This window comes from Bombus impatiens, unplaced genomic scaffold, assembly GCF_000188095.3.
Source record: "Bombus impatiens unplaced genomic scaffold, BIMP_2.2 scf_0647, whole genome shotgun sequence".
NCBI lineage: Eukaryota > Metazoa > Arthropoda > Insecta > Hymenoptera > Apidae > Bombus > Bombus impatiens.
The window spans coordinates 1414970-1438259 of record NT_177066.1 but is presented as its reverse complement, the minus strand read 5'-3'; the positions used below and the strand labels follow the sequence as shown (position 1 = coordinate 1438259).

Sequence of the window (23290 nt, the reverse complement as noted above, 5' to 3'; positions counted from 1 at the left end):
ATATACCTTGTAGACTACTATATTGGTTGTTTTTCTTTTTTTATCTTTGAATTTTATATAAAAAATACGCTCAGTTAATGAAGAAATCATTATCATAAGCAGATTGTATGTTATATTTTCATTACGATGACGGAATTCTGTTACTTTCTCCAACAAATATTTGACATATGCATCGCGCAATGTGAATTCCTTGTAGTGTAGTTTCTGAGAAAACATCGGTTAAATTTGGTTGAGAAACGTCAGTGGCGCCAATGACCAAGCATACTTAGCGCGAAGGCTCGTCGCATTCCACCAATCGGCTAAATGGTATTTCAAAATATCTTTCGATCTGAATCGTACGGTATCAGCGCCTCTGACGATTATAAGGTAAGATAAATCGATTTCATTTTACGTATTCATACGATTTCTATCTTTTCTTTCGTCGACGTCTCTTAGTCATCGCATAATACAAAGTATATATCCTTGAAAGAATCGATGTTGCACGAGAATTTGTGAATTTTTTCGAATTTCCATATATTTTCTATTATAATCAAAATATTTTTTGTATTGAAAGAAATATTGAAACGTAATGTATACATTTTTTTAATTACGTCAACATGTATTCCTTAATGGATATCGAATTAAGATATCGAAAGTAATGGGATCAACAATTCAGCAATCGATTCATTTTTTGCCATTGTAATAATGTAAATTCTTATAGAAGATATTGTGTTATTCATGGAATAAAAAATACATAACGAACTCTTTATTACGTCTGAAGTATATTTTTGTAAATGTATTGATTAAATTTATTTTTTATTTTGTCATATATTTTTGATTTCATTCTATTAAATTGTTTAATATCAATTATCGATAGTCAATATGTTATCGTATACATACATACAGATTCTGTAGTCGCAGGCGTGCACCTCCATGTGTATAGGTAAAAAGAAAAAGAAAGAGTGGCACAGGCAAACGTCATTGTGAAGTATCTTGTAAGGATTACGACAAACGCATAACGATTGTTTCGCGTAATTTTTGTTTCTTAAATTTCTATAAATGGCGAGTAGCTAGGAAATTCATTTCACTTTACAGTCACTGTTCTTGCTTAAATGTTTTATCTATGTAATGAAATTCGATAATATCTACATTTTGTAAAAATTCTATTGCGATGCATATCTTAAATTATCGTTATCATAAATCATCTATCCGATCGATGGCCTTTGTCCGTATTGTATTTTGATCTTTTATTCGATCAAAGTAAATGGCATTAGGTTGCGGTATCATTGCGGTTTATCTTAAAATATATTAATTAATATAATGAAACACCTATTGTTCGAAACTTCTCTAGTTAATTCCACATGAAATATCTACATATTGAAAAATACGTTAATAATTACAGATGTCTATTTACTAACGGCATATTTTTCTTAGCGCACTTTTGAACCTAAGATATTTTGTCATATGTTCTGTTATATGTATATTAAGAATACTGAAGAAAGCGCACTGGATCTAATATTCGAGTAATTTGAATCACTTTATGGCGATTTTATCACGTTATTTTATCAGCCTCAAAAGATTAGGCGATTGTTTGCCGAGCTGCAATAACTTTTATTCCAGTCGCGTACATTTAAAGCGTTATAACAACGCATATCAAATAAATTAGGATAAAAGATCGATGTTTTGCTTTTTTAAACTACGCGGCATATAAATCGTCGATTTAAGCAATGTATTAATCGACGCTAACTATTCCTTTCTCAGAATACTTCAACTTGTCTTATTGACACTCTTGAATTAAATATGACTACTTACTAGTTACCTTAAGTACATGCATGACAGCAATATTTTAGCAAAAATATTTTTATTCTGCTGATTAGTAATATCTCTCATAGTCATTTAAATCAACGAAGGGAATGAGATTTTTATCTATTATTTTGCAAATGATTCCATAGGTAACAAATAGTGAAATCGATATCAAAATGAAAGTCGTAAATAGAATAGCACAAAAACAGTGCTGCTTAAGGCACTTCAATGTGTACAATACTTTGTTAAATAATTCGGTATAAAAAAGTATCTTTTACAACGTTAATGCCTATCACAGGCAACGTAGATAAATGATATAACGCTTCTAGATTAAGGCCACAATGGAATGTAAGTTTCTTTTTTCAACAATCAAAGGCCACTTAAATGTTCCTATATTCTATATATTCTAAAATGTACCATCTAACAACAAACTAAAAAAACAATCGTAAACACGATTACGTTTGTAATCTATGTCCGTGTTAATAAATCAATTACCACACCCGTCTTTTTACACCAACTTGTCAGCACTTAGCAGTTCGTATGCCTGGAACCTCTCATCAATGGAATTAAAATACTTGGACTCTGTGCTTGCCTAAGAAATGGATGCTGTAACAATTCAGTAGCCGTGGCTCTTTGCGCCGGATCACGAACAAGCATTCTTTCCAAAAACCCTTGAAGACGCGGACTGACCTTTTGAATAACAACAGTGACAATCATATCAATAAATAATCCATATAAACCATATCATTATGTCTGCATAAATAATATATTGTGGGATATTTTGAACTCACTTTATGAGAATTTTTCAACTTTGGAGGAGGCATATCTCTAATACGTCTCATAGCTTGTAAAGGAGGTTCGTTAAAAAACGGTGGCTCTCCGTCAACCATTTCGATGATCATTATACCTAATGACCAAATGTCTACTTCAGGACCGTATGGCAACCTGAAGCAGTGAATGCATATATGAATACATACACATATATATACATGTGCACAATATATCATTAATGAATTGAAAACAGAACACTTATACGAAATTGAACAGAAAAGTTATAATTCACCTAGAAATAACTTCTGGACTCATCCAATATGGCGTTCCAACGAGAGACTTTCGCCTGGGCAATTCTTGAGACACTTGAGCACAAAATCCAAAGTCGGATAATTTAACTCTACCATCGGCTGTTAGTAATATGGAATCAGACTTGATGTCCCTATGAATAACACCTTGAGAATGTAAATATGCAAGTGGTTTCAAACATTGAGAACACACTGTGGCAATCTGACTTTCGTCCATCCGAGAATGCGTGACAATATCCGTAAGCGCTCCACCTTCAAGGTATTCCATCACGACCCATAATTCGTCATCTACCAAGAAACTGTCATACATTTCGACAATATTCGGATGGTGGTAGTCTCGCATGATAACCACTTCGTTGAAAAGTAGTTCACGCCGCTGCTGTTTTCTTAAATCCATTTTCTTCACTGCCACTTGCCGATTTGTATTTTTTTCAGTTGCTATACATACTGTTCCAGTGCTTCCTTCTCCGATTTTAAGAAAATTTTCTAAATTTTCTCTTGGATCGCCACGACTTACCTACAGTATTACGTAGTATAACAGTAACGATTAAAACGAAATAAAAACTGTCAAGTATCGTATTCTTTTCATATTGATTATTGATGCTAATCTTTAGTTTCTTACCACCATCTGTAAAGCCGCTCGAAATTGTTCATGAGTGAGTCTTTGTTCTGCTGTTTGTTTGTTCGTCGTACTCGAACTTGAACCGACTGCTAGATTTCCCGAAGATAAAGCACTCTTCATATTCTGATTTTGATCAGGTGTCGAACTATTTCCAGAGGACGGTAGATTGGACTTTGACAAATTATGCATCGATTGAGACGTTTCAATAGGTTTTTTTATATGAGATTGCAAAATGGATGAATTTTCTGGCGTACTGTAGGCTTGTGAATATTTATTAACATTATGCGTACTCAATTGGCTCAACGGTCGCTGTGAAGCGATGGATCCAACAGGTGAAATTTTAGGTTGCAGCTTATGCAAAAGAGTATTTTGAGTTACTTGTTGATCCCTCGAGGATGTTTCGATATGTGAAGCCTGTATAAATATTGATATATATTTTTAAACATTGATAAAATGTAATAATACTTATGCATAGCACTGCTTACCTGAACGTTTCCATTGTATTGTCCAGACGTACTTGTAGTCATCTGAGTATTTAGCCTATGAAATTCAGAATCTACGAGTTGGGGAGTACTAGGACTTTGCATAGGACACTGTGGGGTTGTAATGGGACTCAAGTTTTGGAAATTTAAAGATAAATTCTGGGCATTAGAACCAACATGCGTTAAATTGGGAGATGATTGCATATTTGGATTGAGATTCTGAAGATTTGGGATCATATTTTGTGTATTAGGATGCAACGTGCTTGCAACATTGGGTGAATTTTGTCTCATTTTATCAAGGTAATTATGTTGCTTTCCAAAGTTAGTATATCCTTGTACTTGATTAGTACTAGAAGGTATTTCTTGACCTTCTGGCACAGATGGTGGCAAATTACTATTATGCCTGTAACATAAAAGTGTAATAAGATACTTAATAATTATAATAACACCTACAATAACATGTTTGTTATATACAATAACACCTATAATAACGTCTTTCTTATTTATAATAACACCCTAATCTCACACATATAGAAAAAAGTTACCTGTAATCCCTTCTGAGTCTTGGTGGACTTGAAGAACGAAGAGAGTTAGATCTAGCAACTGTGCTGGTTTTGGGCAATCCATTTTCAGTATTTTTCTCACTGGTGGAAGTTCTTCCTTTTGGATCATTATGCCCTCGAACAATAGTTTTCAGATCTAAAATTTCCGTGGGTGTAATTTCACTTGGATCCACCAAAGGTAATGGTCTATTTGTAGATTTCAAAATCTGATTGTTTCCAACAATAGAAGCCCACTGCAATGGAAGTCCAATGAACTTTCCTTCGCGTTTATCAAATCCAGTATGTACACGATGTTCAAAATTTGTTGGAGTAGATATTTGTGGTTTCTTCTTCTTTTTGGCAAACATTGCCCTTCCTACAATAATTATATTAATATTAAAATACTCCAGATACAATTAAAATCAAAGAGTATAATGCTTTAAACATCTGTATATGTTAACATGTTTGCAAAACACGTAGTCTAACGAGTATTTAATCATATATTTCAAACGACAAGAGGATCCTGGAGAGTAACAGATTTGAATCTGTCAATTGTATTTGTTGCAAGAGCATCATCTTCTCAAAGAATAATTTTGATGTATAATAGAATATATGTGATAATCGAAAATAATTGAAAGATTAATTGTTACGTTCTAAGAGGAAATAAAGATGTAAATCGTAAAAAATTATGCAGTAGAAAATTTAGAGAAAATAATAAAGAGGAAGAGAAGCCAAATGACAGCAACGCCTACCAGTACGTGATGCGACCGCCTTCGAATAATTTCTTTGATCTGTTGGTTAGATTTCAGAGGAATTATTGTTTTCCGTTAACGTCACACAGTTTTGAAAAAATGCCAAACTTAAAATAGTGCCGAAACATAAAAAACTTGGGTAATTAAAATAAGTAAATACGACATTTAGCCTTTCGACAGGTCGTTCACACACCGGCGCTCCGCGCGGAGAGCTTACGAATCTTTCTTGGCATTTGGCTCGTGACAATTTACTCAAATGTGCGTGAGGTAGCACCTGCAATGAGATTACCACAAAGAACGTAACGCATAGAAAACTGTGTCGGGAGAAAGCAATTGCCGATCATGATTCGAAAAGAAAGGATACATCGATTCACAATCATTCTAACTCTACCTGTCAGCGTACGTATTGTATATTATGCGAACTAGGAACACATTTTTTCGAAAGACAAATTGAATGAAAACTTTTGAAATTGTGCGAAATGTTCATAAAGGAACATTTTTGATCTTAAATAAAACGGATACGAGTATTTAAATTTTGAAATAAATTTTCTCGAAAAATATCTGAAATTTAATACCTGTATATATATATATATATATAGATCGGAATGATAAAAATACTCGATTCAATATCTCCACTGTTGTGTGTCTTCCTTCGAAACCTACTTTCGCTTAAACGTATATATATATATAACAGTTCTTACATATATTAATTACGAGTTTTGAGTTTAACAAATAGCATTTGGGAAAGATATTATACGTATAAATCAGATATATGTGCAGTTTGCTGTATTCGCAATCTGTATTTTGGAAAGATTGTTAAATTGTGCAAAGAACGATTGTACAGTAGGAAGATATCATTCATGATATCGCGACGTGAAACGTTTGGTTTTTCTTCGAAAGAAAGCGTTTACAGGATCTAGTTGATCGATCGTCCGAACCTATCAGAGCTATTAAAAATGTACGAGAGAAAGGAGAAACGAGAAACTATTTCCCCCGTCTATTTAAAAGTTAAGTTGACAAAAAAATGTTTCATCGTTGTTGTTTCCAGTTACTTTCACAAGTGAAAAAGTAACCTGTATGTTAACAAGCAACGACGTTAGAAACAAATTTCGTTTCTCACGACCGAGAACAAAAGAAAGTATTAAACATTTAACTATCTTTTCCATGTTGTAAGGTTATTATCGTGAGTATTTAACATTGTTATTTGACATTTTTATTGCTGTTCACGCATAAGAAAAGAAAGAAACGATAACAATAGCATTTAAAAAAGTTTTGAATGCGATGAATATGTCAAAGTCAAAGATGGAACATTCAACAGGTGTATTTTATAATTAGTTGATATTTTTCAAATAATTTTTGTTTATTGTTAATCTTAATCGGATTTTCGTTGCTCTCTTAAAATAAGAGTGGCAAGAACAGTCAATATATTCAGTTATATATTAGTATATACCCTGATAAGGCTGCTGATGATTCTGCCGATATTCAGTACTATTATTCGATACGTAACGAACGGGACAGATGCAAGGAAGCTCCTCCCATTGTCAACTTATCACCCTTATAATGTCTCCAAAACTTTATATTTTGAAATAATGTACGCTGTTCAATATATTAATTTGTTGATAGCATCATTTTGTTATATCGGGGTCGATAACTTTTTTGGAATATTAATCTTTCATATTTGCGGCCAATTAGAAAATCTTCGCTTTCACCAATATGAAGGATTCGAGATATGGATATGAGACTTCTAATCACGTTTTAGGAGCTACTGTAGAAGATCACATACGACTCATCAGATACATATGAATTTCAATTAACATCGTTACACAGGTCTGCGTTATTTTCTCTTATTTTTCTTTCCAATTTACAAATATATATGTATTATATTATGTTTTTATTAAATATACACAATTATAATTATAGAACGATTAACGTGATCGAAAATATATCAACGCTGTTATTTCTCGTATTGTTGATTAATTTCGACATATGTGCCTGTATCTATGGGTTATTATTAATCACAGCAAGTGAATTGATTTATAGAATTACGAAAGATAATTGCGAAACAAATCGTGAAGTTAATGATAGCGATATTTAAATTCTGATATTTCTTAAATATGTATAGATATCCGCTGGGAAAGAGCGATTTACCGTATTTTAAGTGGCCTACTTATTCTGTAATTTTGTAAATACATTTCTTCAAACGTCTCTTTATTTCTTGACAGAACAAATGTTAGTAAGTCAAATAGGTGGAGATGCTTAATACCGTTTTTTCACGATTCGTTGCATCATTTATTGGTATTCATTCATCTGTGCATATAATCCGAATGAGTGCACAATACTGCATACGAATGCGAGTGGCTAAGCCTGAAATCCACGAAAGCGAAAAGGTTAATTATAATCATGGCAAGATCAAAGAGCGCTCCATTTAACCACGGGAAAATTATTTCCTCTAACGATGCTAAAGTTTTGTAATGTAAAAAGCCTACTTTTCTTTCCTTTTCTTTTTTTTCTTCTGCCTTTGTCTTTTACCTAGCATCGTTTCAGATATTAAAAGTATCACTCAGCTATATATCCCTTCTACTGATAATGTTACATTAAGACATTACAATTTATGAACGTTCACCAGCCAATCCAATTGAGTTCTCCCTAGTTTACATCACCAAAGATGCTTAAACGAGGCCCTTTCTGTGAAATAGATCATACATTTTTGAAGAAGAGATAAACGTAGATAAAACATTGTATGCTTTCAATCATAAGTATCATTATTTATAATAGAAGTAAATACATAAATTAAAGTTAGAAATTTTAAATTCATTATTTTTGCCTATATATATATATACTTCTCTTCGTTACATGAGCAGTAAAGATACAATATACGTCAATTTAATCTAATTTATTATAATGAGGTAGAATATATCGAAATAAACAGATTCTTCCGACTATTCGAATAAAATAAAAAAATACATTTAGAAAATAATATAATAAAATAAAACAGATATTAAAATACATAATTAGAAACGAATAATTTCATATAAAATATTTGCAATAAATAATTCGAAATAAAAATATCTTGATCCGTTCTCTTTTTTTCTTTTAATAGATATACGTCATAAATAAATATATACGCATATAGTATGTATCGAAAAAGATGTGTTCTGTAATATATCGTTATCGAGCGCGATCATTCAAGTTGCAGTTCCGTGTAAAACTTGTTAGATAGTGGTATGGTCAAGCAACGAATTTACGTATGTACTTACATACATATAATTGTGTAGTAGATGTATGGTATTTATGTAACGTGTGCTTGTCATGTGTGTAGAACGCGCAGTATAGTTTCGTGATATAGAACTAAATCGATCGATTCAACAGATATAACTTTTTGCAAGAAAATAAAAGGATATGTCTATAATTGTAAAGAGTACAAGAAATTGAATACGCTAAAACGGAAAACAAGCAGAATAGGAATTAACAGATTTTGATTTGCTCGTTCTGCTTTATGGGTGAAATGTGTAATCTCCGTAGTAAGTATAGATATAGAAAAATCATCGTGTGCACTTAGTTTGGTTGTAACAAATAACGGAACGGAATTATCGTATGAAATAGAATCTTACGAATAAAATGATTGCATGCGTAAAAATCTTTGAATCGACTAAATCGTTCGCCATATATATACATTTAAGGTTACACGACTCTGTATGCTACTATTGACTACATTTTTAAAACATTATTTGTGCTTTTTATGCTATAATCAGGTTGTTTATATGCAAAACATGATAAGACCAGATAAATAAATAAATTTCACTTTCAGACTAAATCATAGCAAATGGAAGATTTTAAAGTGAAAGATGAACCAATGGATGCGTTAAACATAGACAGTCAGGTTATGGTAAACGTTTTCTATGAAACAGCAGCACCATACAATACAATGCTTCCACAAGGACTCTAACTTAAACCTTACTTTAAGGACGAAAACATTGTAAGCGTTGTACTTAAAGAAGAACCAGGCGATAGATTTGATCCAGACTACATGGAGGACATCTGCTCTGGGACATTCGAGAAGGTATTTTTACCTATCGAAAATAATGAAGTTGACTTCTCTAATGAAATGGTAAATTTCATTCAAAATTGTCAGCGGTTGAGTTTTGTTTGTAGAAGAGTCAATCGATCCAACAAAACGATTCTAGGTAAAACTCGAATTGGATGGGGAATCCAGTAGTCATCAAAATTGGACGGCACAAATTGCAAGCACAAATTTGTGTGACAAAGAAGATGGTGCTATGCAAAGGTGCTTAACCAATCCAAACTTTGCTCAAGTGCATGATGCAGAAAAACATCCAGGATTTTGTCAAAATGGACAGCAACCGAAATTTTATAAAATACAATGTTCAATTTGCAAAAAATGGTTTTTGAATAATGATTCTATGGTTACTCACTTGAGAATGCACTGTAGTGGAAATCAATGTGAAGTTTGCCAACAAAATTTTCAGGATAATTCTAGTTTACATGCTCATATGTTGACTCATGTTGGAATGAGTCCACTGGAATGCAATGTCTGTCAAAAGCGATTCGCTTACAAATGGTGTTTGCGTAGCCACATGCAAATGCATGTGCTAGAAAAACCATATGACAACGATGCGTTACAACAAGTGTTTATGAAAAGACCAGATTCTGAGCATGATCAATCATTGAACATAGAGGAAAGGGTATTTGAATGTGATGTTTGTCACGCGACGTTTAAAGAGAAATCTAGTCTAAATCGTCATGTGCTTACTCATACAGAGGAACGTCCATATAAATGCGATGTATGTTTTGCAGCATTTAGGGAAAAAGCAAAGTTGAATATGCACATGACATTACACAGTGGAAACAAACAGTTCAAGTGTACAATGTGTCATAGATCGTTCACACAGAAAACAGCATTGAACAACCATATGTTAGCGCACAGCGGTGAAAAACCGCACGCATGTAATATTTGTGAAAAAACGTACAAACGAAAGTCAGAATTAATAAGGCATACAATGGTTCATACTGGAGAAAGACCATATGAATGTAAAGAATGCCTAATGACCTTTCGCGAAAAGGCAAAATTAAATTCTCATATGCTTGTTCACACAGGTGAAAAACCACATGCATGTCAGGTATGTCATAAGGCTTGTGCTCGAAAATCAGATCTTAATAGCCATATGCTATTACATACCGGGGGTCAATATGATTGTAAAGTCTGCGATAAAATATTTACGCGTAAATCAGATTTAAATCGACATACTTTGATACATACGGGCGAAAAGCCATTTGCGTGTGAGCTATGTGACATGGCCTTTAGAGAAAAAACTAGATTAAATTCTCATATGCTTGTGCATACTGGCGATAAACGGCATGCCTGTCATATTTGTCAAAAATCCTTCAAAGAGAAATCTTCGTTGCGGAAACATATGTTAAGTCACACTGGTGATAGACCATACGAATGCTATGTATGTCATAAAGCATTCACTCAGAAAACGACGTTAAATAGTCATATATTAGTACACGCAGGAGAACGACCATATGAATGTAGTGCATGTCAGAAGATATTTAAGGATAAAGCAACGTTGAAAAAACATTTGTCCGTGCACATAAACGAAAAAACCCATGAATGCCTGATTTGTTTAAAAAAGTTTACCCATAAAGCTGCATTAAATAGTCATTTATCAACAAATCATACATCGTAATCAACGGGATCTAGTCTATTATATTTCGGCTTTTAGTTTCTTTCTATTAAGCACTGTTCGTATATAGCTGCGTAAAGATGATTACGTCTATCTACATCTGTTTTATATGCTGACCGACCCAAACAATCATATTCTTTTCTGTATATCTTTACGTATAATAAATTAATTTCTAAATAATTTTTGACGATCCCATCTTTTTACCTCCCAATACCTCTATATGACAAATTAAATGTGTTCCATTTGTAAAAACATATGTATATTAGGTTTTTGAACGTTTATTACCACAATATAATTTATAATTATTAAGTTATAAATTATATTAACGATATAAAGTTTTTTACGACTACAATAATTAACATACTGTTAATTGTGGTAATAGCAATATGAAAATGATTTTAATACTTTCAAATTAATTTCAGGAATTTCATATACGCGTACAAATCGAAGAAGATCCTACCAGAGGAAATCTTTGATTCTACGATCCGATTTTGTGCCGCGTAAAAAAATTCCCTAGTATGATGTAGCTTTTCTACCAGATTAGTAAAAGGAACAAAATTTAAGTTTCTATAAGTTTTATCGTACATAATAGATATATAATGTTTACATTTTGATCATTGTGTCAATTTATTGTTTACTATACAAATTACTACAAAAATTACAATTTTCATTTCACAGGTTAACTAATTATCATTAATTATATACGAAAACAGTTATTTGCAAATACGAGTCGTTTCGAATTCTGCTTAAAAAGTTATTCTTTATTAAAATATATGTAACTATACCAAAATGATAAAATATATAAATTCTCTGTAACTGGGAATTGATTGAAAGAAGAACTTTGCAAATGGAATTATCACAAAATTCTCGCATTTCGTCTGATGACGGAACAAAAGGATTTGATTTATCTGCTGGTAAAACATGGATATATCCTGAGAATTATCCTATCAGAGATTATCAGTTCAATATAGTTCAAGCATGTTTATACAAGAATACATTGGTTTGTTTACCCACTGGTAAATTATTTTTTAAAAATGTTGCATACAAAAAAGCATATACATATATTCTATTTCTCTCTTATGTATATATATATTTTATTCTTATTAGGATTGGGGAAAACATTTATTGCTGCGGTTGTAATGTATAACTTTTGGAGATGGTATCCATGTGGGAAGGTTGTATTTTTAGCACCCACCAAACCATTAGTTGCTCAACAAATTTTTGCATGTCATAATACAATGGGAATTCCTAGTATAGAAACTATTGAGCTTACAGGTATATTAATTTAAATGAAATGTTTTAAATATTATATAAATTATATATTTATATTTACTTTACTATCAAAATATTATATTATTACAGGTGCAGTCAACCACAAGCAGCGTGAAATAGCTTGGTCAAAAAAAAGAGTAATATTTGCTACTCCTCAAGTTTTCCATAATGATTTAGACAAGAATGTTGTACCTAGTGATTTAGTAAAATGTGTAGTTATAGATGAAGCTCATAAGGCATTGGGAAAACATTCTTACTGTGAGGTATCTATTCCACACAAGAAAGTTATTATTCAAAAATAAATAAATAAAGGAACGCCAAAAAGTTTTAATTATATATACTTATTAATAAGTTGAGTAATGTGCAGTATGTTTTATATTCATAGTGTATTCGAATATTAAATGAGAAGAATCAAACTTTCAGGGTATTAGCCCTTTCTGCTACACCAGGAAATAAGATTGATAACGTTCATGAGGTATATTTTGTTATATAAAGATTACTAAAATGTATATAGACATTACTAAAATACTTTTTATAGTTGTACTATATTTTATGCAAATAACTAAATTATCTTTTATAGGTGCTACAGAATTTATTAATTGCTCATGTAGAATTAAGAGATGAAACCTCTTTGGATATTATACCTTATATTAATAAAAGAAAAGTTGATATAATTTTAGTACCACTTAACAAAAAATTAGCTGAATACAAAGAGAGGTATATCTTTATCATGGATCGTCATGTTAAAATTTTACTTCAACATAATATCCTTCATGGACATACAGCAAATATTTCGAAAGGAAGGGTAAATTATACTACTAGATATTAGACGGTAATAATAATAATGTAAGACAATTTGTTTCACTGTTTTAGATATTTCATTTATTAAAAGAATATCAAAAGAAAACACATAAATCAGGAAGTTATGGGCAAATTATAAAGACATTAAATATATTAATGACAATGTACCATGCTTATGAACTTATGATTAGAGATGGACTTCGAGCGTTTCATAAATTTTATCAAAGTATGGAATTCTCATTTTGTTTTCAGTTTATTCATAAAATTTACATTTAACTACTTATTTCGTTGTTCTAATAGATCATTCTGATAAGTTTTGGATGAATGATGAACCACAATTGCAGACATTGCTTGAAGATATTACAACGTATCTTGGTCCATTCCCGGATATATGTGAAGAAGCTGGAATGGAAGTTCGTACAACCTTATATAAAATGCAGGAGATTTGATATTTTTTTATGTGTAGCTCAAAAATTAATTTCAGATACCACAAAATCTTATATTTGGACATACTAAGTTTGACAAGTTAAAAGAACTACTTCTGCGTCATTTTAAGAGAAGTGAAGAGAAACAAAGCGATACAAGAGCTATAGTTTTTGTCGAGGTTTGTGATTTTCAAGTTCATTGCTGCAGTAGACTTTTATTATTGTTATTTTATTATTTCTTTTGTACAGTATCGGGATATTGTGAGTGAAGTTTATATTCTATTGTTACAATGCCGACCATTAATAAGGCCACAAATGTTTGTTGGCCAAGCTGGACAGAAACAAAAACAACAGATAAAAGCGTTGGAGAATTTTAGAAATAATCATGTTAATGTTCTTATATCTACAAGTATAGGTATGTAGTGTAATATATACAATAGTAATGTATAAAGGAGTAATGCACTGTTAATGAAAATAAAGCTTTGTGAAATATTTTCGCCTGATATTTAATAGGAGAAGAAGGATTGGATGTTGGAGAAGTAGATTTAATAATATGTTTTGATGTATCTCAACATTCACCTACGCGGTTAGTACAAAGAATGGGAAGAACGGGACGAAAACGCGATGGGCATATAATTATTCTAGTTACAGATGGAAAAGAACACGAGGTAGTCAAAAATATAACATTCCAAAATATTTAAAATACTTCATATATTAAATGATAATGTTGTTATATTATAGACATTAAAATCCACAATGGCTAGAAGAGATTCTTTGAATTATAAGATATTAAATACAAGTAATATTTTCTCTTCGCTTTATCAAAACAATCCTCGTATGATCCCCGATGTTTTCACACCGGAATGTCTAAGAATGCAGATTTCTGTGCAAGCAAAAAGTCCAGTTACAAAATATAAAAAAAGCAAAGGAAAATCAGATAAAAAATCAGAAAAAAAATGCCAGAATACCTTAAACAAAATTAGCAATACAGGTAACAATCTTGTAAAATTGTTTTCATTACAGTGTTTTTTGTAAGTTGTTTTAATAAATACGTTAATTATATACACACTTTAGAATCCAATTTTGAATCGCAAAAAGATGGAGCTAACTTTTCAATGATGAAATATTTGAAAATCGAACAAATTAAAGAACACAAAAAAGGTAGTTCCGAAATATATAATTCCGAAATAATTCAAAATAATAACAGTTGTAAAACTATACCGTTATCAGATGTGAAAATTCTTTCTTACGATAACGAGGCTGTTGATTTTCTTACGATATGTGCTTTAAGGATCTCTGAAAAAGAAGAGAAAATAAAGAATGAATGCAAAATCGATAAATATCACACATCACCATATTCTACTAAAAAAGATTTTTTTGAATTTTCTATACCTGATATTAAAATTCTTGATTGTTTAATCACACTAAACGATGTCGTTCCACTTAATTGTAATAAAAATAAATTAGATAACGCTAGTGAGAACAACGATGATAACGATTCGTATTACAATGAATGTGTATTGGAAAGTGGAATAACAGAAATCGTTGACAAATCTCAACGACTGTCGTGTTCTAGATTTGAAGATTTGCTCGACGATAGCAGTGATTCAAACGAAAACGATTTATCGGACAATAAAGAAAATAATCCTCAAAATAGCAATATACACTCTATTTGTGATCTTTCAATCGCTTCCAGTCGATGCGTAAAGAACGACATGTTAGAACCAGTCGAAGCGGGAAATAAAAATAACACGTTGCAAGATTTGGAATTCGGTACGTTTGAAGACCTATTGGATGAAACATCCGATGATTCTGAAACTGATAATTTTGAACGAAATTGTACAAAAAATACCGATGTTAATAATGATGTACAAATAAAAAATTCTCCCAATGATATAAAGTTAAATCACAATTTCAAATCAAAAACCAATATACGTTTGGAAGGGCCGATCGAAATAAACGAAAATTTTTCTTCGGCTCCAATTCACCAATGTAAACGTGATTTTGAAGAAGATTGTAACGAAAAAACGGCAGATAAGAGTAGTTACTCGTCGAAAATGTTTGAATTTGAAGATAATCGCATTTTTAGCATAACGCAAGCGATCGAGGAAATACCTCAATTAAATTCAAACTCAATCGATTCGAGAACGATCGAGGAATCCGAAGATGATATATTTCAAGACGACAGCTTCTTACTGCAAATCGATGACCAGTCAAATTATGATAAAGAAATGGTTAACCCAATTGAATATAAAGATGAACAGAATTTTGATAAACCGAGAAATCCAAACGGTTCAAACGATCGATCGGTCGATTCCGAGGTAAAAATGGAAGAATTCGAATGGGACGACGATTTTGAAGTTCCGACTGACGCTGTAGAAAATTATGCGAAATTCAATACATTTGAAGAAAAACGAAAGAGTGAAACATTGGTAGAAGCGGAAACCAATCACGAAGAGTATTTTTCAGACAACGAAGAATGGATTTCATTTAAAAAGCCAATGGATATCTCAAAGCAGAACGCTCCTCAATGTATGACTATAGCGAAAAAATTAGCGAACGTAGGAAAATGTCGGAATTCAAAGAACAGTTGCTCCAGAAATAAGAACGATTCGATGAACGATGATTTATCTGCAAAAGAGGAAAGAAGCATTTACTTCGTCAGCGAATCAAATGATACAAGAAGATATAAAAGTGAGAAGAACGAAGTAGAATGTTTCCGAAAGCGTAATCGCAACCGAAAATTAAGAAGAAAAAAAAATGAGTTTATATGCGAGGAAGCGGAGGTCTCCCCAAATGGCGATACAACGGATGAAAGTTCTGAAACCGATGATGATCTAGAAGATTTTGTTAGGTATACACAGAATATACATGATACATCTGACATGCACGCTCATTACTTACAAACCATTAGGAGCCCGATAAAAAGACAGGGTGGTTTCATTTTCAAGCAGCAACATACGCTTAATTCTAGTATAGATGTATATTCACAGGCTGTATCTCAAACAGCAGAAACTTATATTAATGTAAGTAAAATAAATAGTCTTGCAAATATAAAAATAACGTGCAAACGCATAAATTTAAAAGTGACGATGTTGTTTTTTAGGATTCCTTTTGTATAGCAGAAGATAAAAGTGACGGCGAAGATATTATTCAAGACAGTGAACTGTCTGAACTAGAGAAGGCTGAACTGAAGCTTGAAAAACGAAAACGTAAACGGTCTCGCGATAAACAATCGAACCGGCAAGCGAAAAGAAGTAAACGGAGAAATATAATAAATTATTTTAGTAGCAGCAGTGAAGATGAAGCTGAAATATTGCGCAAACAGATTAAGGATGAATCAATGTTGTTAAAGCAATTATGAGGTTTCCTTAACGTGATCGAGTGTACATAATGATAAACTGATAATTTCTTTTCACTTTTGTAATATATATTTTATAGCATAAAAGTTACCCAGTCTTCTATTTATTGGGGATAAAAAATAAATCACATAATTCGGATTTCGTACTTGAATCGTCATCGCAACCTTTTTCAGAATAGGAAATAGCAGTAACTCATAATGCACACAAAACAAACGTAATGCGTTTTACGATCGTAGGTATGCTAGGAAACGCCATTACGAAAGTGAAATTTCCATTCATCTTTGACCAGGGTTAAACCGTTAATTATAGCTGGAATTTGAAAAGAAGGTAACTTCCTAACTTTTCCTAATGGTAATTCACCTGGACGATCTTCCTTCTTTTTTCAGTCTTGAAGGTATATAAAGCTAGGACTATGAATATTTTGCTCAATCATCTGGGTCGAAAGTATCGAGTAAAGTAAAGATTTTATTCATTCTAAAAAGTATCTACAAAATTCTCGTTCTCGTAAATAAATGTTTACGAAGCGGAGCTGTGGTTTTACTGTATTTTGTAGTTTACCGATTCGTAAATGAACGAATTTCTACTTAAATATCGTTTGGCAGATAGTAGAAATCTAAATTAAGGGTCTCATTAAGGGTCTTAAGGTTAATATTTAGATTTATTAAGGGTCTGTATAACGGTGCGTGGGCCGTTGACGGTCAGACAATGAAGGACGTCGCATATCTAAGGACGTCTAAATTAAGGATCTCAGTAAGGGTCTTAAGGTTAGTATTTAGATTTATTAAGGGTCTGTATAACGGTGCGTAGGCCGTTGACGGTCAAACAATGAAGGATGTCGCATATCTAGGGACGTCTAAATTAAGGGTCTCAGTAAGGGTCTTAAGGTTAGTATTTAGATTTATTAAGGATCTGTATAACGGTGCGTGGGCCGTTGACGGTCAGACAATGAAGGACGTCGTATATCTAAGGACGTCTAAATTAAGGGTCTCAGTAAGGGTCTTAAGGTTAGTATTTAGATTTATTAAGGGTCTGTATAACGGTGCGTGGGCCTTTGACGGTCAGACAATAAAGGACGTCGCACGGACCATCTCACGCGACGTAACAACTAATACGATGGAACTATTTTAATTGTGTTCGAGTTGATTTTTATATAAACCTAATTCAATGCAAACGACGCTATATGGTATCCACGCTTATTTTTAAATCAGAAGTAATTTGATGTGAATTACGAATTATGTTTGTCTGGATCGCTCGAGTTATTCGATTTACAAAAACAAAGACGATAAATTGAATATTTAAATATTGAGATCTACTCTAATCTCTATCCAGAAAAAACCTGCTCGTTTTTGATCGTATGGCTAGCGCGTCGTTCAAACAAACACGTGGACGAAGGACGGACAGACGAACGAACGAACGAACGAACGAACGAACGAACGAACGAACGAACGAATGAATAGATAAGCCGACCAACCGGTTTCTTTTTAGTTTTCTGAATACCCGTTGGATGCTAGTTGATTGAGATCAGCGCATCGCGAATCGTATTAATAGAATACAGTGGATCGCGCGGAATTGTTCGTATAGATTGAGTATTCGACTGCATTGTCTGTACGGTAAATTGAAGTCGAATAACCATGAAACGTGTCGTTGGAATAACTAGAATAATGGGTAAGAATAATTGGTTTTTCTTGTGGAGTGTGAAAACATAATCGAGAAGTGAATTTAAACGATTTTGCAAATGTACACATACATTTTTCTGGACAATGCAGCAGATGAACGATAACGTTTACTTTAGTTTGACATTTTCACGGTCGGTTTTATTAATTCAAACTTGAAGTTTCTTTTTCTTTATTGGATCGCTCGGTCCATGATCATGTTTGAAAGTCACGATCATCGTTCACGATCATACGGCGATATTATTTACTTTCAGGATATCTGCTGGTATCGTATATCGTTGTCGTGACCCTCACTATAAAACAATGTAAATCAGAGATAACGAAATCTCCGTCTCATTTGGATACAAACAGAACTACAAGCACTGACCCTGTAATTGTTAACCGCGACGAAGACGATGAGATTTTTATACCTTATCAAGGAGAACGTTTTAGCATATTCGATTGGGCATTGTTTAGAGTAATAAGCGTCAACTTTTAATTACACATCTATTGTATACATACGCATGCATATATAGTTTTATTTTGACAACATTCAATTCGCATTATCGTAGACTATGAGCAAGAAATATTCTGGGAATATGTTGCTCTCGCCTATATCCTTAAAAATCGTATTGGTATTATTGTACGAAGGAGCTCAGGATGAAACTGCACACGAACTCGCTACCGCGATGCAATTACCCGCCAACGAAAATGTTATACGAAAGAGATTTTCCACTATTTTACAATCGCTCCAGGTAATTTTCCGGAAATCTGAATTTCGTGAAAATCAACGTTAAAAAGAAATACGACGACGCGCAGATTTTCTTTAAAAAATTATACTTGACGCATCTCTCACAGACCAATCCTCCAGCGTACATTTTGAATATTGGAACGAGAATTTACATCGATTCAAACATTTTGATTCGACAAAAATACGAAGCCACCGTGAAAGCCTATTACGACACTGACGTAATTTCCGCGAATTTATCTGACGCGCAGCCACTCGTGCAAGCGATTAATGATTGGGTCAGCAATATTACCGATGCCAACATAGATCAAATGATAAAAGATGGTAAAAATTAAACAACGATAGCAAGCAGCAATAAAACCAAGTACTTTCGACAAACGAGTTTTTCTTTTTCAGAAAACAACGTTAAGAATTCTTTGATGCTGATCATGAACACGCTTTTCTTCAAAGGAACGTGGCGTCACAAATATTTTTCTCCGGAAAATACACGAACGGAAAAATTTCATACGATCGATAACCGAACTATAGACGTACCTTTTATGCATACATTTGGTCGATTTTATTACGCCATCTCGCCTGAATTAGACGCCAAAATTCTACGAATTCCATATGACGTACGTTCTTCCTCTTTCTTTTTCGCTTTTTCTTCTTATTTTACCTTATTTTAGGGGCGCAAGTTTGCCTTGTACTTGCTATTACCACGGAATAGAACATTAGATGGAATAGAACACCTTATTAACGAAGTTACTCCTTTCGTGTTGACACGATACGTATGGCAGATGCAAAATCTGCCCATTGCTGTTTCTATTCCTAAGTTCAAATACCAGTTTTCCAGTCACATGGAACCCGTTCTCCGTGAGGTAGCTTTTCTCCTTTCACTTTCTTCACCTTTTCCCATTCATTCGTTTACATTTATTTCATTTCAATACTTTTATGTTTTCGTTTCATTAGGTTGGTATTCGCAATATTTTTGATGATACCGCGACATTAACGGGCATAGCTCAAACCAGACGAATTTCGACTAATCTCAAAGTGTCGGATATTTTACAAAAAACTGGAATCGAAGTGAACGAAAATGGCACTACGGCTTATGTGGCTACTGGTAAATTTTCCTATTTTGCTCTCTCGTATACGTATACATATGAAATGTTACTTTTTCCGCTTTGTTTCCTAGAAATTGATATTGGGAATAAAATCGGGGAGGAAATCTTCCACGCCGATCGTCCATTCTTATTCTACATCGAAGATGAGTCCACAGGAACGATTATCTATATCGGCAGGATGATGAATCCTCTTGATACAACCGGCAGTACCGCTAGCTGGGAACAATACTTATCTCAATCACCGCCCAAGCTTAACGCAGGGATATCAAACGCAGGTTAATCTCTTCTTCCCGGCTTTCGTGACAATGGGTTTTAAAACAACAATTTTACTTTACAACTAAATACTAATTTAAGATAACGTAATGTAAAGATACAAGCAGGATTTAATAACTATTCTATGCATTCGTTTCCTTCTATACTAATCGTCGCACAAATAAGTACTTAAACGGCTTTGTATACCAATAGTTAATAAAATACATCTTCCTTTTTTTTTTACAGTTACTATACTGCTTTTTACTACTTTACTATACTATGTATATTTGTCTATGAAACATAGCAACTGTTACACTCGTATTGCACGAAGGTTCTTTTCCTAGGTATATTTAAAAATTACGCTTAATCTCTTCCTGTTTCGTGACATCATTATACGGTTCCTCGATAACTTCTATCAGTGGTAACGGATAATGGTCTCCTGTCTTCCTATTTCCATGATGAACGAGATAACACACTACATACGATTATTAATATAAAACTATTTTTAGACTCGATTTCCCAAGCAGGCTTGAATGCCGAAGATCGAAATAATCTTTTCAATATGTACTTTCCACAGGTAAGGTGAACTCGACATCACACGGATCGAATAATCGAAAGAAATTAAATCCGATGTAATCTTTTCCCACCGTAGGCTCTAAGTAAGAAATATAAAGATGGAAATCTAGTATCATCGCCTGCAAGTGTTAAAACGATCTTGACAATGTTAATGGAAGGTGCGAATGGTAATACGAAATCGGAAATTATTTCGGTATTAAGATTACCACCGAAAGGAAAGTCGCGTAGAAGAGAACTCGCACAACGTATTCTCGCGTCTTTAAACGTACGATATCGAAGTTCATAAAAATATATGTATATAGAATTGCTACGAATAAAGGCACAAAATCTTTTTAATTTCAGAGAAATGAAAACGGGACGGAAATTGCTTTGACCACGCGATTGTGGATACACGAAAATTTACGCGTGTCAAATAATTACAAAAATATTCTACGATCGCGTTACCAAGGAGATATAGAAAGTGTAAATTTTATGGAATCGCAAAGTACCGCGCGCCATATCAACGAATGGGTTCGTCGTGTAACGCACAATACGATCTCTTCGGCTTTGTTATTAAATGACCTTCCACCTGATACGCGTCTCATTTTGACTTCAGTCATCTATTTTAAAGGACTCTGGTTAAAATCGTTCGATAAGGCGAACACAAAATTACAATGCTTCTATATTCCTAATGGAGAATGTCGAAACACGTACTTCATGAAACATGGATCTATTTATCGATATGCTTATATACCTTCCATTGAAGCACATGTTTTAGAAATTCCATACTCGGTAAGGCAAAAATCACCGAACGCAATCACCGAAATAAATGTCACATACTTTATTATAATGACGCAAATGCATTGATAAATTTCCCAGGATGGTAAAACATCAATGTTGACTTTGATGCCAAGGTCTAGAGAAAATGATCCATACCTTCGGATATTATCCGATGATTTGATTACTGTTCCAGTTTCTGCGATCTTAGCAAATTTGAAAAAGCAAGATATTACTATTCATCTTCCAAAATTCAATATTGAGAATAATCTTAATTTAGTGCCCACGCTACGACACGTATGTATTTATCGTACCCGAATTTACTTTTAATGGGAAGCAAAGTATACTTACTAGTAAGTAAATATTAGTGTTAAAATTATTCTCGTTTCAGTTGGGTATCGAGAATATATTTCAACCCAATACGAATTTGTCCAAAATGATTTCTGACAGTTCGATACATGTGACTAGTATCTTGCAAAATGTTAAGTTGGAAATAGATGAAGAAGGAACGCTAGCCGCAACCGATACAGGTTTTTGAACCTTTTTTTTTTAATTTGATTCATCTATAAAATAGACGCAAAAATATAGTGGTAGAATACTGTTACAGAAATCGGATATGAGCTTCTGTCATCATGGGGTAACGACGTTAAAATGGACAGACCATTTCTTTTTATGATTATCGATACCGTTTTAAACATGACTTTATTTTCCGGTCGCTTTATCGAACCACTGTAAGTAGTACTGACTGTTTACGTTTAAATTAATTTGTGTTATGTTATGTAATTAAAAGTTATATGAAAATATTAATAATATATATGATTTTTATTTTGGCAGTAAATAAATAATAAAAATAAATAACATAAACACAAATGATATTTAAGGGGAGAAAAAGGAGAGAGGAGGAGAAAATTGTGGAATGAGCGTAGGATGAAAACAAGGAAATTTATTATTTTATTTCGCGTTAAATGTCAAAAATTAACTAAGAGAATAACTAAAATAAGTAAATAACTAAATAATAATAACTAAAAAAAGAGAGTACTAAAATCAACAATAATGTTTAAGGAAGTTTTTTCCGTACAAATACACGTAGACGAATATAGATAATAAGTTATTGTAAGGATAAATAAAAAATATTGTACACTTACTTTATTGACGCTTTGCTACAGCCTACAACTGAGAGTGTGACGAAAACTGAACACACCAGTCTTATTTTATTGACGGTCAGTGATGATTTGTTTCGTAAGGAGTGGGGTAACCAGTATCCCCTTCTCCCCTGTCTCTCATCGACGCTCAAAGTTTTGGGTACAGGTGTTTCGTTTTCGTTACGCTCACATTTTTTAACATGCAAACTTATACTACCGTGGTATAGGAAATATCGT

The 23290-nt window shown here is 33.0% G+C and overlaps 4 protein-coding genes across 10 annotated transcripts; 3 read left to right on the top strand and 1 right to left on the bottom strand.

The window, feature by feature from the left end:
* Nucleotides 1-95: 95 nt before the first annotated feature.
* LOC100744101 (serine/threonine-protein kinase PAK mbt) lies at nt 96-23286 on the bottom strand. Of its 3 annotated transcripts, none has more exons than XM_012389481.3 (7): nt 23057-23286; nt 4511-4883; nt 3969-4368; nt 3484-3897; nt 2846-3378; nt 2574-2727; nt 2305-2472 (listed from the first exon to the last, which is right to left on the bottom strand). In XM_012389481.3, the coding sequence occupies exons 2-7, from the start codon at nt 4873-4875 to the stop codon at nt 2311-2313; spliced, it is 2028 nt and encodes a 675-aa protein (XP_012244904.1). In that variant the 5' UTR covers nt 4876-4883; nt 23057-23286; the 3' UTR covers nt 2305-2310. The 3 variants fall into 3 exon arrangements, with proteins under 3 accessions (XP_024225707.1, XP_012244904.1, XP_012244902.1); XM_012389479.3 differs by lacking the exon at nt 23057-23286 and adding an exon at nt 5260-5485; XM_024369939.2 differs by lacking the exon at nt 23057-23286 and having other exon boundaries at nt 96-2472; nt 4511-4875.
* On the top strand, nt 5497-11145 carry LOC100744218 (gastrula zinc finger protein XlCGF57.1). 3 transcript variants are annotated; one of them, XM_033322644.1, is made up of 5 exons: nt 8360-8504; nt 8579-8780; nt 9068-9145; nt 9224-9367; nt 9444-11145. In XM_033322644.1, exons 3-5 carry the CDS (start codon nt 9083-9085, stop codon nt 10965-10967), a joined length of 1731 nt encoding a protein of 576 aa, XP_033178535.1. In that variant the 5' UTR covers nt 8360-8504; nt 8579-8780; nt 9068-9082; the 3' UTR covers nt 10968-11145. The 3 variants fall into 3 exon arrangements, with proteins under 3 accessions (XP_012244909.1, XP_033178535.1, XP_003492083.1); XM_012389486.3 differs by lacking the exons at nt 8360-8504; nt 8579-8780 and adding an exon at nt 5497-5658; XM_003492035.4 differs by lacking the exon at nt 8360-8504 and having other exon boundaries at nt 8532-8780.
* Nucleotides 11463-16969, top strand: LOC100743989 (Fanconi anemia group M protein). Of its 2 annotated transcripts, XM_003492033.4 has the most exons (13): nt 11463-11980; nt 12072-12239; nt 12327-12499; nt 12622-12711; nt 12817-13041; nt 13110-13263; nt 13338-13450; nt 13522-13641; nt 13712-13877; nt 13976-14130; nt 14204-14453; nt 14537-16488; nt 16569-16969. In XM_003492033.4, exons 1-13 carry the CDS (start codon nt 11812-11814, stop codon nt 16824-16826), a joined length of 3993 nt encoding a protein of 1330 aa, XP_003492081.1. In that variant the 5' UTR covers nt 11463-11811; the 3' UTR covers nt 16827-16969. The 2 variants fall into 2 exon arrangements, with proteins under 2 accessions (XP_003492081.1, XP_033178510.1); XM_033322619.1 differs by lacking the exons at nt 11463-11980; nt 12072-12239 and having other exon boundaries at nt 12335-12499; nt 12660-12711.
* Nucleotides 18223-22897, top strand: LOC100741510. Of its 2 annotated transcripts, none has more exons than XM_024369936.2 (15): nt 18223-18489; nt 18752-18954; nt 19049-19231; nt 19335-19548; nt 19621-19838; nt 19893-20084; nt 20176-20326; nt 20399-20602; nt 21089-21156; nt 21232-21420; nt 21498-21926; nt 22014-22208; nt 22303-22441; nt 22519-22642; nt 22746-22897. In XM_024369936.2, exons 1-15 carry the CDS (start codon nt 18456-18458, stop codon nt 22750-22752), a joined length of 2550 nt encoding a protein of 849 aa, XP_024225704.2. In that variant the 5' UTR covers nt 18223-18455; the 3' UTR covers nt 22753-22897. The 2 variants fall into 2 exon arrangements, with proteins under 2 accessions (XP_024225704.2, XP_012244898.1); XM_012389475.3 differs by having other exon boundaries at nt 18224-18489; nt 22759-22897.
* Nucleotides 23287-23290: the final 4 nt, after the last annotated feature.

Coding starts and splice junctions, on each gene's coding strand:
- LOC100741510 (XM_024369936.2), top strand. CDS start 18,456: ATGAAACGTGTCGTTGGAATAACTAGAATAATGG. Junction 19,232..19,334: donor CTATTTTACAATCGCTCCAG/GTAATTTTCCGG, acceptor CATCTCTCACAG/ACCAATCCTCCAGCGTACAT. Junction 20,603..21,088: donor CGCAGGGATATCAAACGCAG/GTTAATCTCTTC, acceptor AACTATTTTTAG/ACTCGATTTCCCAAGCAGGC.
- LOC100744101 (XM_012389481.3), bottom strand. CDS start 4,875: ATGTTTGCCAAAAAGAAGAAGAAACCACAAATATCTACTCCAACAAAT. Junction 4,369..4,510: donor AGACTCAGAAGGGATTACAG/GTAACTTTTTTC, acceptor TTTATGTTACAG/GCATAATAGTAATTTGCCAC. Junction 2,473..2,573: donor AGTTGAAAAATTCTCATAAA/GTGAGTTCAAAA, acceptor GTTATTCAAAAG/GTCAGTCCGCGTCTTCAAGG.
- LOC100744218 (XM_012389486.3), top strand. CDS start 9,083: ATGGAAGATTTTAAAGTGAAAGATGAACCAATGGATGCGTTAAACATA. Junction 9,146..9,223: donor ACATAGACAGTCAGGTTATG/GTAAACGTTTTC, acceptor CCTTACTTTAAG/GACGAAAACATTGTAAGCGT. Junction 9,368..9,443: donor TTGACTTCTCTAATGAAATG/GTAAATTTCATT, acceptor AAACGATTCTAG/GTAAAACTCGAATTGGATGG.
- LOC100743989 (XM_003492033.4), top strand. CDS start 11,812: ATGGAATTATCACAAAATTCTCGCATTTCGTCTGATGACGGAACAAAA. Junction 13,042..13,109: donor CAAATATTTCGAAAGGAAGG/GTAAATTATACT, acceptor TCACTGTTTTAG/ATATTTCATTTATTAAAAGA. Junction 13,642..13,711: donor GAGCTATAGTTTTTGTCGAG/GTTTGTGATTTT, acceptor TCTTTTGTACAG/TATCGGGATATTGTGAGTGA.